This window comes from Emiliania huxleyi (assembly GCF_000372725.1).
Source record: "Emiliania huxleyi CCMP1516 unplaced genomic scaffold EMIHUscaffold_57, whole genome shotgun sequence".
NCBI classification, from domain to species: Eukaryota; Haptophyta; order Isochrysidales; family Noelaerhabdaceae; genus Emiliania; species Emiliania huxleyi.
This window is the reverse complement of record NW_005197722.1, coordinates 432422-446620: the sequence shown is the minus strand read 5'-3', so window position 1 is coordinate 446620 and position 14199 is coordinate 432422. Positions and strand designations below refer to the sequence as shown.

Below are 14199 nucleotides of genomic sequence, written 5' to 3'. Positions count from 1 at the left end.
AAGCCCGCCTCCCCGGTAGCCGGCCAAACCGAGACAGCCTCCCCGGTGGGCGCCCGTTCCTTAACCCCTGAGGGTGTCCCCCTCACCGCCATGGACCCCGCCGCCAAGCGCGCCAAACCAAGCCCGCCGCCGCCAAGCCCGCCGCCGCCAAGCCCGCAAGCCCGGTGGCCGCCACCGCCAAGCCCTCTTCCGCGGTCCAACCCCCCTCCCCCCTCAACCCCCCCCCCCCCCTCACCCCACCTTCACCCCGCCCCCGCCCCGTCCCCCGCGCAGGTTCTACTTCTTCGTCGGCATCGCCATCGTCTGCGACGACTTCCACGCCGAGGCGATCGATGAGGTGGTCGAGGTGCTCAAGAGGTGCCCGAGGTCGTCGCCGGCGCACCCTTCATGGCGGTCGGGTCGTCGGCGCCCGAGTTCTTCACGGTGATTCGCCCCGCTCGTGACCGAGTCGGACGACGGCGTCGGCGACATCATCGCCGCGCCGTCGCCTTCAACTTCGATGACCATCGTCGGCCTGACTGGCATCTTTGCCGGGCATCTCGACTAGCAGAGGCTCGCCTGATCGGCATCACGGCGCTCGTGCAGGCCAGGCAATAAACGACGTGTCGCCGTGCGTGCCTGACTACTGCGGCCAGGCTATAAAAAACGAGTCGCCCACCGCCGCTTCGTTGCTGCCACTTCCGGGCCACCGCCGCCGTTGTGCCGCCGCCTCCGCCGCGCAATGTGCCGCCGCAGCCTTCACCGCCGCCACCGATGCCTTCGCCGCCCTGCCGTCGACACTGCCGCCGCCGCAGCCCCCCCCTTCCTGCCTCCTCTCCCACACACACACACACACCGCCGCCCTCGCCCTCGCCCTCGCCCGCAAGGCCTCTCTTTATTCTCTGGCCCTCGACGCCTGCAACACTCGCCCGACATGAACTTTAGCCCGCTCCCTCGTTACGCCGCCCTCCGCAGGCTCAACGTCCGAGCTTTGTCCCCCGTCACTCTCCTCTCATTTCAGACCCCACACATGCGCATAGCTGTTCCGACCAATGCAGGCGCCTTGCCTCACCTCTCGTCTCACGGGCGGCCCCCATTCTCTCTGCTCTGCAGGACGCGCGCCGAGAGAGGCGCTACATGGTCGACTTCAATGAGAGCGAGGGCGAGTCGGCTTTCTTGGTTGTGAGATCAACAAAGGGGGTCTGGTTCGACAACCCCCACGTGTTCCATCGGAGCCTCGCAAAGGTGCCAATCAGCTTTTGTTTCGCGGAGGGGGCCCAGGTTCAGACCGAGCTCGGGCCAACGGCTTCCGTCAAGGTCGGTGGCTACTTCGCTACCAGTGCGGAGTATGAGGAGTGGTATCAGCGCCGCCGCGCGAGCCTGACGCTGCCGCCTTCGCTCGGAGCTGAGGTGCGCACTTTTACGCCAGGATCGGCATTGTCCCTGCGGTGACCCCGTCTCCAAACATTTACGTTTCTCCCTCACGCAGGCGTGCGGCGTCAAGAACGACGTCGTCGTGAAGGAGGAGGCCGCCGCCGAGGAGGCCGCCTCCGACGAGGCCGTCGTCGCCGAGGAGTCCGCCACCGAGGAGGCGACCATCAAGCCCGCCGCCGCCGACGAGGCCGCCGTCGCCGAGGAGGCCGCCTCCGAGGAGGCCGTCGTCGCCAAGGAGTCCGCCACCGAGGAGGCCGTCGCCGAGGAGGCTGCCAAGGAGGTCGAGAAGCCGGCCAAGACCGTTTCCAACGCGCCCGACCCAGCGGTGCGAGCGCGCCGCAGCATTCTCTCCTGGCACTCCTCGCTCTCCCACCGGTAATACACCGGTAATAATCTCCCTTCCCGTGTGCCCCTATCGCGCTTGCAGGACACCACCTGCTACCCGGGCCTGCCCACGCCGATGGCGGCGGGGAAGAGCGGGCCCGCGTCGGCCCGCAGCGGCTCCGGACCAGGCCACGTGGACGGCGTCGAGGCTGCAGTCCGCCGGCTGGGCGAGAGCGTCGTCTACCAGGCTACGCCCGCCGACGGCAAGAAGTCGCCGTCGCCGGGAGTCCCCACCTCCGGCGGCATTGCGCCCGTGGCGCCCAAGCCCCTGGACGCGGGCGCGGGCGCGGGGCTGGCTGAGGCCGCAGCCGCCGAGCGGCGCGAGTACTGGGAGGGCATTCGCAAGAAGGCGAAGGCCGCGCTCGATCTCATTGCCGAGCGACAGGAGAAGTGGGCGGACTTGCAGTCGCGGCGCTCGGGGAGGTGCCGGCGCAAGGCCATGCGCTGCCGCAACAACCCCAAGTTTGGCAAGGCAAAGGGCAGGCGCAAGTCTGGCAAGGCAAAGGGCCGCGGCCGCGGCTCGCACCGGCGACCGAAGCCGCGCGGCGGGCCGCAGACGCCGCCTTCGCCGGACCGGCGCCGCGAGCCGCAGACCACGTCCGGCAAGGCGCCATTCGCCGTTGGCACGTGCGGCGCCGGCGCTGGCACATGCGGCGCCGGCGGCCGCGCCGGCCTCAAGGCGGCGGCCGACTGCGTGCGGGGCGGCTACACGAAGGCCGCGGGCGCCCTCCGGTGGCTGCTCCTCGTCTGCATGCCCGCCTTCGGCCACTGCGCGCCCGCCGTGCCTAGCCCGACGGCGGTGGCCTCGGCCTTCTCGTCTGCCGTCGCCTCGGCAGCCTCCGTCGCCTCGTCGGCGTCCTCTACCATCTCATCCGGCGTCGCCTCGGCCTTCTCGCCCGCCGTCGCCTCGACGGCGTCCTCGCTCGTGAGCTGCTCGCCGCTTCTCATGCCCGCCCTCGTGCTCATCCTCCTCGCCATCGCCTGCGGCGCCTCCTGGCCGACCGCGGCGAGCGGAAAGGGGGCTCGCGGCGCGGCGTGGGCCACCTGCCTCGCCGCCCTCCCTGGCGCGGCGGACCAGGTCGGTGCAAACTCACATGCTTGCAAGCCGCCGCATCCAGTCGCGCCGCCCGCCTCCTCGCCCGCCCTGCTCCTCCCCGCACAAGCATCGCGCTCAAACGCCGCCGCCTTCCTTCTCCACCAGCGCACGCCGCCTCGCAGCCTCGCCTAGCCAGACTTTGCGCATGCCATGACAGCCTGCAGATCGCTCAGCCCGCACCACCTGGCCCGCGTGCTTCGCCAAGCACCCCACCAGCCCGTCCAGCCCGAGCCCGCGACGCACGCCCGCGCCACGCCAGCGCCCTGTCACTCATTCCGGCTGTCGTGGCGCTTGCACAGGGCCTGGCGGAGCCTCCTCAAGACGTTCTGCGAGGCTTGGGCGCAGCTCCTCAGGTGTGCAAGAGAACGCGCAGCGGTACAGGTATGAGCGCATGGCGCCGTGTGGCGCCGGTGGTGTTGCTCTGCTTCGCCGTGATCATTCCCAAAGCGAGTGCCTCGAACGTCGCGTTCTGGCAAGCGACATCCCTATCTCGGTGTGACAACCTGCTTACACCTTCCAACCTGTCAATTGGTGCTATCTACGTGACCGGACTTGCGCCAATGAGTGCCAACCATTTCGTGTTTGGCTCAGACCAGGATTTCGAGCGGTCAATTTTTGCCAAGCCCAACGACGAGCCGCTTGTAGTCTTTCACGAGTCAGAATGGGAAGAAGCCCATGGGCGGCAACCGCTTGATGTGTCCGCGGCATCCACGGCGAGGAACATCTCTGCGTGCTGGATCGACACCTTTGTTGCGGAGCCGTGGCTATGGGCCGTGTCCAGCCGTGATCCGAGCAGCGGCATCGAAGCATACCACGCCTTTGCCGGGGACAAAGAGCCGTTCGCACGCCTCGGTTCTGGGCGACTCAGCAAGCTGCTTTGTCGCAAGGTGGCCGCGATCCACCACGCCGTCTCGCACTCGCCTGACGGCACGCTCGTCGTGTGGGTGGACATAGACGTGAGTACAGTGCGCCCTCTCGACCACCGCTTCGCCAAATGGGCGCGCAAGCGAGATGTCAGCTACATACCGTTTCGCCACTCCAGCCATCAGACGGCGTTTGCGAAGCACCAGCCCGCAACGGACGTCGTGGCGGACGGTCAGTGGCGCATCGAGTCGGGCATTTTCGTGCTGCACGTGTCACATGTGACGCGCATCTTTGTGGCGGTCGCCACAGAGTACTATCGATTTCGTATGAACTGGCTCGTGCGTCACTGCCTCCAAGAAGGCGTGCGCAAGCGGACGTGCTCGTATGATTGGCTGGCCCACAACACGTACTTTAATGACATCTTCGTGTACTCGCTGCTACTGCACGCAGACCTAAGTGGCGATGAGGCGCGCAGGTTCGTGTGGGGTGTCAACGTCACGCGTGGCGGCGCACTGCCTGGCACCCCATCTCTTCGCGCCGGACTGCCGCTAGGACAAGGGCTCCGGCACGGCTTCTTCTCGCACGGCAGGCCGGACAGGCCGGGCAGAAGAAACGACATGTACATGTCCTCGGGACATGATGCCCATGGCGACCGCGCGCGCGCAGAGGAAGCGTGCTCGCGCTATCCGCACTTCAACTTTTTTCCGGCCGGCCGTTCCGATGACACCTCTACCTCCCCAAAAGCGGCGATATCGCCCTTCTCTCTGTGCGATTACTTGGTGCATCACATGCAAGGTGCACTGCGCAAATCCGTGCAAACGTCTATCATGGACGACGTCGAAATACTTCGGGATTCCTCCACGCCGCAACCGCCCTTTCTGCAGACGCGCTGGGCCACCACCTATGGCACGCCTCCGCTCTTCAGCAAGGGACCTTGGGTGAGCTGGCGTGACCCAAATGCACCCGGGCCCGCCATGGCAACGGCAAGGTCTCTCTCGAGAACGCCAGACACCATTCCGCGCTCGTTCGTGCAGCTCCTTGCGGGCCGAGATTGCGTTTCTCCCGGTGTGAAGGCGGCAGTGGGGGCGCTCAATGCGGCGAACACGGCATCGGCCCTCCGCGGCGAGCAGGTGCCGTTGAGTGGGAGGTCGTCCTTTGGCGGCGGCTTCTACTCCACGCCCACCGTACCGTGCGCGGAAGAGGAGCAACGTTACTGGATCGCGGGGGACTTCACCGCCTTTGAGCGGCCGAACCACTGCTGCAACTTCGAGCCTGCGGTCGGCAAGTGTCCTGCCGGCGGCACGCTTTCTATTGGCGCAAAGAATATTCGATCGGACGAGCCTATCGTTTGCGTTGCTCACATTCCACCGCGATGCACTCTTCTCTCCTTCGGCATTGCCGGTCAGTGGTCGTTTGAGGAGGCTCTGGCGCAGCATGGCTGCGAGGTTCTGGCATTCGATCCAACTATCCGCAGGCGTGAAAGTCACGAACGGGGGGCCATCAAGCTGGAGAAGCGCTTAGCCTCGCACGGCAGCAAAGGAAGCCTCGCCTTCCACTTTCACGGCTTGGCGGGCGGCAACCCTAACCAACAGCAAGGGGTGAACCGGTCGAGCTATGGTGCGGTGGCCGTCGACAGACTTCTCGACTTGCCTACAATCGTGCGCCGATTCGTGCGCAACGATGAGGCAAATCTCATCCTCAAGGTCGATTGTGAGGGCTGCGAATGGGAGGCCATCGATTTCGCTGCGCGCTCCGATCCACGCCTGCTTTCTCGCTTCTCGCTCATCATTCTGGAGGTGCACGTTGTAGAATCTCTGCTCATGCGCGGCGAACATGGCCTCGCCCTGTTCTCCTCCTTCTATGACACGCTCGTCGACGTCCATGGCTTCCGACTCTCCTATCTCCACGAGAACCCCGGCGGATATCCGGACCGCCATGTCCATCCGGAGCTCCAGAGCCTTGGCCTCAAGGCGTCGCTCTGCTGCTACGAAATTGTTTTGGTAAACCCCAAGGTCGCTGCGCCGGTGCGTGCGACCGACATCGCCTAGGAAAGTAGAGGGTCACTGTGAATAAGGATGATGAAAATGTGAACGTCACATTTTAGCGTGTGTGGCCGCCCCCATTTTGATGTTCCCGGTAGCGGCATTGGCCCACTCCTAAAGCCGTACTGTACTTCATTGTGTCGCGCGTCGCTAGTCGAGAGAGATCGCTAGTCGAGAGTGGAGTAGGGAGTCCACCGTGTGTCGCCGTCAATTTTTATCCTATTTTCGCTTTTGTCAGGAGCAGGAGAAGTGGAGACCTACAGGAGAGCACAACCAATAGGAGGCCCGCAACTCCAACTGCCCCCGTCCGTGAGTCTCAAGCAGCGAAAGTAGGCGCGAGAAATTAATGTCGATCCTGAGATCTCAATTTTGGCGCTAGTTTCGTTTTCTGGTACATCACGACGACTTGCTTGGGTCTCATGTAGCTCGACGGCTCTTCGGCGGCTCTTTCTGGTTGGATCAGACAGTGCTAATCAGTCAACAACGCAATGCCGAGAGCAGGGCGGCCTTAGAGCAGGGCGGCCTTCGAGCAGGGTCAACTAAGCTCCTGCTGCATTTTGCCACTCAACGTACAACTTGATGGCGGGCGGACGTGTCGAGCATGGAAGGCGGCCATGGGACCTCGGGGATCAGCGGGACACGTCGGCCGCACGGGCTACAGCTGTACGAATACACATGTGTGCGGGTGTGTGCGGGGTTTTTTCGTTTTCCGTGAATCTAAAGGTTGCGGTGAGGATCGAGGCAATGATTTATAACCTGGTTTGTGGACCTCCCGCACCTGTCCTGACAGTCCTGACAGAGTCCTGACAGAGTCCTGACAGAGTCCTGACAGAGTCCTGACAGAGTCCTGGCGGGGTCCTGACGGCGCACGGTCTTCACAGTGCTCACAAGTGCCTCCGACGAGACCTCCACCTTCCTTCACTGCAACCCTCCTTCCCCTCCCCCCCAGCAGTGAATGATAGACGCCCAGCCCCCCTTTCGACCGTGCGCGCCCTCTGCGGAATCGTCCTGATGGGGCAGTCCTGACGCAAACTTGAGAGTCCTGACAAGCAAACTTGAGAGTCCTGACAGAAACTTGAGAGTCCTGACAGAAACTTAGAGTCCTGACAGACAAAGAAATCACGCTCACTCTCGCGCCACTCGGCCATGAAAAGCGCACAAGCAAGAGAGGCGCGGCCATGGTGCAGGCAACGTTACAGCCGGCAACGTGCAAGAAGGCAGCAAAGCTCGGCCACGACGTCCATGGCCCGCGCGCCCCTGGTTTGCCACCGGCGGCCAGCAAGCCAGCGCCGAGCAGCGCGGACGGCAGCGCCCACGGCAGAGGCTGACCGACTGCTGACCGAGGCAGCGCCCACGGCAGCGCCCACAGCAGCGCCCACGGCAGCACCCACGACAGCGCCCACGGCAGCGCACACGGCTTGGCTGGCCATGTCAGCCGCGCAGGGACCCTCCCGCGGGTCCAACCCGAAGCGCTCGACCGCTCGACGGCGCAAGTCGGCTGACGGAGCGAGCCGCATAGCCCTCCAGTGCTCACCGCAGGATCAGGCCCGACCGGCCCACGCTCACGGCCTGGACTGCCTGTGGACCAGCAAACTCGTTGGCTGTACGCGAGCAAAGAGCTGCGTGGCTGGGTTGTGAGCATACCGTCCCCGTTGCGCCCTTTCCCTCAGTGGAGGGCCGTCCCTGCCCTCGGGAGTAACTCGACTGTACACCCCTCCCTACTCTCTAGCTAAGGGCTCTGTTCACAGCGGGGGGGCAGTGGTTGTCCTGGCGGAGTCCTGGCGGAGTCCTGACAGAGTCCTGACAGAGTCCTGACAGAGTCCTGACGGAGTCCTGACAGAGTCCTGACGGCCTATTTTGGAGGTTTTCAACTTTGAGGTATTGTAACTATGTGAGGGTGAAATGAATGAATCAGTTCTTTGGGACAGTGCAATCCTTTTAATTATTACCTCCAACTCAAAAAAAGTCTGATGTCAAACGGACAACGGGGTCCCTTATGGTGGCCTGTAAGGGTAAGGTGCGGGAGGTCCACAAACCAGGTTTTATTTTGTTGCTCTTCACCCGCGGACCACACACAATCCTCCGACGCGCGTCGGTGTGTCGGTTTCTCTCTCTGTGTGTATGAATGACTCTATCTACGAACGGCTGGAGTGGCTGGACAGGAGGAAGGACAGCTGGGCTGGACCTTTCCTTCCTTGGCAAAAGGGCGTCCATCCTGCCACAGCCGCGCCTGGGATTTCCTTGGGACGGGTGTGACGGCGCCGGGCGAGTCTGCCTACAACTTCGGCGGGCGAAATCGTTAAAGGTCGTAAACAGACCCTTTCCATCAAGGAGTCATACCGGCCTCGCCCTTACCAAGACGGTCGTCGAAACGCGTCCAGACAAGGGAAGCCCATCACCCAGCTGGACAAGGGAAGCCCGTCACCCAGCTCGACGACGCGCTCAGACATGCCCATCACCCAGCGCCGCCCCTCGCTCCGCAACGGCCGATGCTCTGCCGCCAGCACGAACGTCAGTTTCCAAGAGCCCATGAAGTGGCCGACAGCGCGAAGGACAGCGCCGGCAAACTGCCGATGTGGCGCGCCGAGTGGGACGCCGTGCACGGCAAGGGGGACTGCCCGTACCCGCCACACCCACCGCGCAAGTACCAGTGGCTGCCCTGCACGAACTCCGGACCCATCCTGAACGCCACAGCCTTTTGATGTGGGTCCCACTTGGCATCGTCGCTTTTGCGTGTCCCTCTTCCTTAACTTGTGGACCTGGTTCATCGCCTACACGTACCACGGCGGCGCGCATGGCCTCGCCGCTAGCACGACCCTGCCTCTCAGTAACCGCATCATTCGGAAGCTCTTCTCTCTCGTCGACGTCTGCAACGTCACTGAGCTCCCCAAGCCGTGGGACGAGGCCAAGGCCAAGCAGGCGTTCGATGCCTTCCGCGTGCGCAACGGCTTTGCCGAGGAAGAGGCACGGATCCTAGTCACTACCATCCCCGACACGGTGATGAAGCCAGAGGTGTGGCACAAGTACCGCATGACGGACCTGGCGTCCACGGCCAAGGTCCACTACGTGCATGTGCTGACTGCGCCGTCAAAGACCTTCGTCGTCGGATACACGAACTTTCGCGATTTCGATGGCACCTCCTGCTTCAACCTCATCAAGGGCTTCGTCGCCACGTACTACGACGGCGAGGCGCCGCTTGTCCGGCCTACAGTGGGCTCTCCCGAGCTCGACCTGCGGCTCGACACCGAGAACGAGGAGCTCAAGAAGAAGCTTGGCGCGCTGCCGGCGCTGCGCTGCGCGGTCGGGACCAGCTACACGATGGCGGTGCAGTACGGCCGGTGGCTTCTCTCGCGTGAGCTCTTCGACGCATTCGGGTGCGCCAGTCCCGAGTGCTGCTCAGTCATCGAGTCGCTCAGCCTCGAGGAGACAGCAAAGATGACCGCTGCACTCAAGGCGAGGAAGCTGAAGCCGTTTGCTCACCTCATGACGACCAGCGCGGAAGCTGCGAAGAGCGTTCCGAAAAAGTACCAGGTCGAGCGGCCGATCCTCCTCACGCAGGTCAGCTGCCAGAGCCGCTACTACATGCCAAAGGTTGAGCGCAACGTGTGCGGGAACTGGCTGATTGGCCTCGGCACCCGTCCGACGCTCGACGAGCTGAGCAGCGAGTCGTGGGCGTCCAAATTCTATACCGGCCTGATCGAGCACATCGAGAGCTTCTCCGGCAACGCGGCGTGGAGCTTCATCAACCAGACTGTCTACGGCATGTCTGGGTATCGCGCTAACCCGCGCAAGATCTTCTGGTTCAACAATTACGGGCTACGCTCGATGCACGAGGGCGCTGGCGGCGTGACGTACCACTGGGCGCCAACCTACAGCGTGGCGACCTACTTCCTCGTCTGTTGCGTTTGCGTCGACGGCCGCATGTGCATCACCATCTCCAGCTCTGTCGTCCCGCAAGGGGAGCTGCAAAAGGCTGTCGAGCACATGAAGAAGATACTCATCGAGTCGGCAGGTGGCGAGGCCCTGTCCACCGCGCGCGTCGGCCTGAAGGCTGCGAGCTTTGCGGCCAAACTTCGCCACAGGGCAGAGCGATCGTGCGCTAAGCTTCGCCGCTCCTCGTTCGCCGCCGCCACCTTTGGTGGCGCCGCCCTCTGAGCGTGACAGAGGGAGACCGCGCGGAATGCGGAAGTCCATCAGACGATCTGAAAACAAGAGGTTGTGTGTGCGTGCGCCGTCCACCCCGCAGTGTCGTGCGTTCATATTTTTTCCATTTGTCCAATGCCCTCACTTGACACTTCAACACACAACACGTGTTATCGTCATAAAATTACAACGATTACATTTTTTTGCGGTGTCGGAGTGTCTGTTTGATGAGTTCTTTAAATCGAACAATATAACCTTGCTGGAAATGTATTGAGAGCCCGCACTGAATGTGAATCCGATCCGATCTACGCAAACCTAAGCTTATTTGACCCTCCCGGCAGGGGCGGTGCCACGAGGATTGGGTGGGCTGACCGCTGACTACCAGATGTCGCCAACCTTGTAGCCCTCTGGGAAGGGGTCGGAAGGGTCGCAGACCACCGTCGCGTGCTGCGTGATCCACGCCCGCCCCGAGATGGTCGGCACCACCGCCCGCACCGGCTCGGTTCCCCCGCCCCCCACCACAACCTCCTCGTGCAGCCGGCCGATGAATTTGGTGCCGAGGATGGACGAGTGCTCGAAAGGCTCGCCGACCCGCAGCTCGCCGCGCGCATGCAGCGCGGCCATGATGGCGCACGTGCCGGTGCCGCAGGGAGACCGGTCGAGCATGCCGGTGTGCGTCGCCGGGTCGTCCCACCGCAGCTCGCCTGAGGCAAGGCAGAGGGAGGGAAGGGAAGGTACGCAGCTCGCCGGAGCGGCGCGCGGGCGACGCGGTCGCGTGCGCGGCTCCGGGCAGCGGTGTCCGGGTTGCAGCGCGCGCTGGGGCGGTCTGCCGTTGGACATGACGACGGCATTGCGCGCGGCGAGGCCTCCTCCCGGAAGCCGGACGGCGGGGTCGCGGAAGGCGAGGATGTCTGGGCCGGGGTAGTCGATCTCGGGGTGGGTGACCTACGGGGTTGCGTCTGGTGTGTGTAAGCGTGCCCTGGATTGGCTCAGCGGCCATAACTAGCACTACTGCCGCCATTACGACGACCGCTACATCGACTGCGACTACGACGGCGGGAGAGAGGGCCGCCTCTCCTCTCGGGCGCGTCTCAAGCGGAGAGGCACACAAGGGGGGGCGGGGGGGTATCGTGGTTCGCGCGGCCGCCAGGGCTGCCTCAAACGCTGCTGCTTTGTGCGTGAGCAGGGGGAGGCATCCGCTCCTCCGTGCAGCCCTACCCCCCCCCCCTCTCCCCCTTATCGGCGTGCCGGGTGCTGCTCTCGAGCTGCGACCTTGATCATCTCTCCGAGCCTGCGCCTCCGGTGCCGACAGGAGGTGAGGAGGCAGGGGCGGGGGCGCGGGAAGGGCGCGGGAAGGGCGCGGGAAGGGGGGAGGGGCGGCGGGAGGAGGCGGCGCCGATCCTGCAAATCTCGCGCCCGTTTTGCGGCTCGAGCACCAGCCCCACCTGGAGAGCACCCCGAGCAGCCGGGTGTGAGGCGAGGCACGCGCGGTGGCCGGGTGGCACGGCAGCGAGGAGCGCAGGCCGAAGCGGCGTCGACGATGACGTAAAACATGCCGCCGTACGCAATGTCGACGGTCACCTTGCCCACGCCGAGCGGCACGTCGACTTCGACGCCCATGTCGCAAGGGCGGCAGAAGGCGGGCGCGTTGCGCAGCTCGACCTGCGTCGCCTTGCCGTGCTCGCACTGCGCCTTGACTTGCACCAGCCCAGCCTGGTGCATGGACATGGATGTGGATGCAGGGGAGCTGGGGGTGGGAGTGCAGTCTCGTGCTGTGTCTTCAGAGCATCGCGCGACAGCGGTGCAAGACCGCCGAGTCGAGTGCTAATTGAGGGGCAGCAGTGAGGGGAGGCAGTACGCCGAGGAGAGGCAGTGGAGAGGAGAGGCAGTGGAGAGGAGAGGCAGTGGAGAGGAGAGGCAGTGGAGAGGAGAGGCAGTGGAGAGGAGAGGCAGTGGAGAGGAGGGAGGGGGAGAGCGGGAGAGACATTGGGGTGCTCTTCTCCCGCATCTAGGAGCTCGGGGCCGGCAGGTCGAGGTGAGAGGTCGTGTGATCTCGTGTGATCTCGTGTGATCTCGTGTGATCTCGTGTGATCTCGCATCTAGGAGCTCGGGGGCGGCAGGTCGAGGTGAGAGGTCGTGTGATCTCGTGTGATCTCGTGTGATCTCGTGTGATCTCGCATCTAGGAGCTCGGGGCCGGCAGGTCGAGGTGGAAGGTCGTGGTGGCAGAGCCTCTCTCGATCGGGACCATCCCAGTCTCGAGGAGGGCAGTGGCGACGCAGATCACGTTGTGGCCCGACATGGCAGGGTAGATCTTCCCCTGCTCCGCCACCACCACGCCGAACGCCGCCTCTGGCCGTGTCGGAGGCCTGCAGCGGGAGGGCGCCAGAGTCACTGCCGGACGCGAGAGTCTCTGCCGGACGCCAGAGGTACTGCCATAGAGTCACTGCAGAGAACGCCTCTCCACTAGAGCCACTGCCGAACGCCAGAGCCAGGGCGGGAACACGGCCTCGTGCCGTGTACTCACCGAGAGAACACGAGTAGAGCAAACGCGGCGGAATGCAGCGGAATCTAGCGGGCCACAGTGGAATGCGCGTCCTCTCGCGTGCTCGTCGGAGTGCTCGGAGCTGCATTCCCGCATCTAGGGACGCAGGCAGGACAAAGTCGGCGTTCTGACACGGGTAGCCGCGCGGCTCGTGCAGCAAGAGAGCGCGGTAGTGGTCGAAGTCCTACCGCACACCGCGCGGCGTGAGCAGCGGGCGCTGCTCGTGGGGCGTGCACGAGGGTGACGCCTCTGCTGAGCGCTCCCACATCTCGGCGGCACCTCGGCTAGATCTCGGCTGTCCCGCGCCTTTGCAAAGCGCTGCCGCACCTCCACCATGGAAGCGCCGTGGACGTGCGGCATGCCACCGACGATGACGCGCGCCGGTTCGCCACCGCAGTGGCAGTCGACGACTTGGAGCTTGCGCACACCGCTGCCGAATGGGCTTGGGCGCTGCGGGACCATTGCTGTGGCGGCAGCGGAGGCGGTGGTTTTGACTGCCGAGGCGGCTGCTCCATTTTCACCATCGCCGCAGCGCATCTTGAGGAGCACCGTCTCCGTGGATGCACCGGCGGCGATGCATGCGTCGAACGCAGCGCGCGCCGCAGTCCACACGGCCTCTGCCTGCCCCTTCACCGTTGCTCCGTGGGCATGCACGGTGTGGGAAAGGCCCGTGCCTGAGACGGCTGTTTTGATGGCCTGCTTCAGCTCGTTGCTGGCATCAGGAAGCAGCTCGATGTCGGCGATCATTGCGGGCAGCCGAGCGGGAGGGAGGCGCGTGCACACGGCCCTTCCGGCTTCGACAAGGCCGTGAAGGGATGATGGATATATCCGTGAAGGTAAGGTAAGGTAAGGTAAACTTCTCCACACACACGAGGTGGTGGGGCAAGGGGGGGCAACCCTCGCGTCTCCACGTCTGACGACAGGAGCCCCACGGCATTCAAAGTGCAAGGCCCAGTGCGCGTGGGTGAGCGGTGTGTGTGTGTGTGTGTGTGTGTGTGTGTGTGTGTGTGTGTGTGTGTGTGTGTGTGTGTGTGTGTGTGTGTGTGTGTCTCACGTCACTGCATCCTCCGCCGGTTCCTCCCGTCGCCTCTTCTTTGTTCGAATGTTTTTCAATCCATCCTTCACGAAGCCCTCCCATGTAGCTAGCGTTCTTGGCGAATGTCTCGAAATGGCCAGCAGGCGCTGTCTGCTCGCGGTCTGTGCGGGCCGCTCGTCCTCCTCGCCCTTCTTTCGTCCTCCCGTCCCTCCCCTCCACCACGGCCTTCTCGGCACTTCTTTCTCCATCCGCCTCGCCCTGCCTTTTCGCATCGTGCCGTTCGCCCTCCATTCGGTGACCTCCATGGCTGTCCGCCCCTTTTTGGGTGGCGCTCTCGATACGGTTGCGTCAACCTCTCGACGTCGCTGTCGCCCTCCCCGTCCCCGCCGGCGTCCGTGCCTCGGTTCGCGTCATCGGTAGCGTCTCCGTTGTTCCCTCGTGCCCCGCCGTCGCCCTCTCTGCTCGGGCCGTTAGCGATTTCGCTCCTCCTGCGTGTCGCCCCTCCGTCCCCTCCCCTTTCTTCGTCGTCATCGTCGCTGTCGCGAAAGCCCTCCGGTCCTTCGATTCCCTCGCCTATCCCCTCCGCTGCGTCGTCCCAGTTTATATCCTCATCCTCTGCGCACGTCGCGTTGGCTTCCTCTCTCCCCCTTTCCTCCCTGCCCCTCTCGCTGTCTGGTG

General features: G+C 64.1%; 2 protein-coding genes across 2 annotated transcripts; one reads left to right on the top strand and one right to left on the bottom strand.

Moving 5' to 3' along the window:
* Positions 1–6977: 6977 nt before the first annotated feature.
* On the top strand, positions 6978–7301 carry EMIHUDRAFT_213408 (hypothetical protein; the record flags this gene model as incomplete). Its single annotated transcript, XM_005765029.1, has 2 exons — positions 6978–7059; positions 7144–7301. The coding sequence occupies 2 exons, from the start codon at positions 6978–6980 to the stop codon at positions 7299–7301; spliced, it is 240 nt and encodes a 79-aa protein (XP_005765086.1).
* A 3019-nt stretch (positions 7302–10320) lies between these two features.
* EMIHUDRAFT_213406 (hypothetical protein) lies at positions 10321–13232 on the bottom strand (the record flags this gene model as incomplete). Its single annotated transcript, XM_005765028.1, has 6 exons — positions 10321–10646; positions 11448–11655; positions 12189–12309; positions 12468–12511; positions 12601–12669; positions 12813–13232. The coding sequence occupies 6 exons, from the start codon at positions 13230–13232 to the stop codon at positions 10321–10323; spliced, it is 1188 nt and encodes a 395-aa protein (XP_005765085.1).
* Positions 13233–14199: the final 967 nt, after the last annotated feature.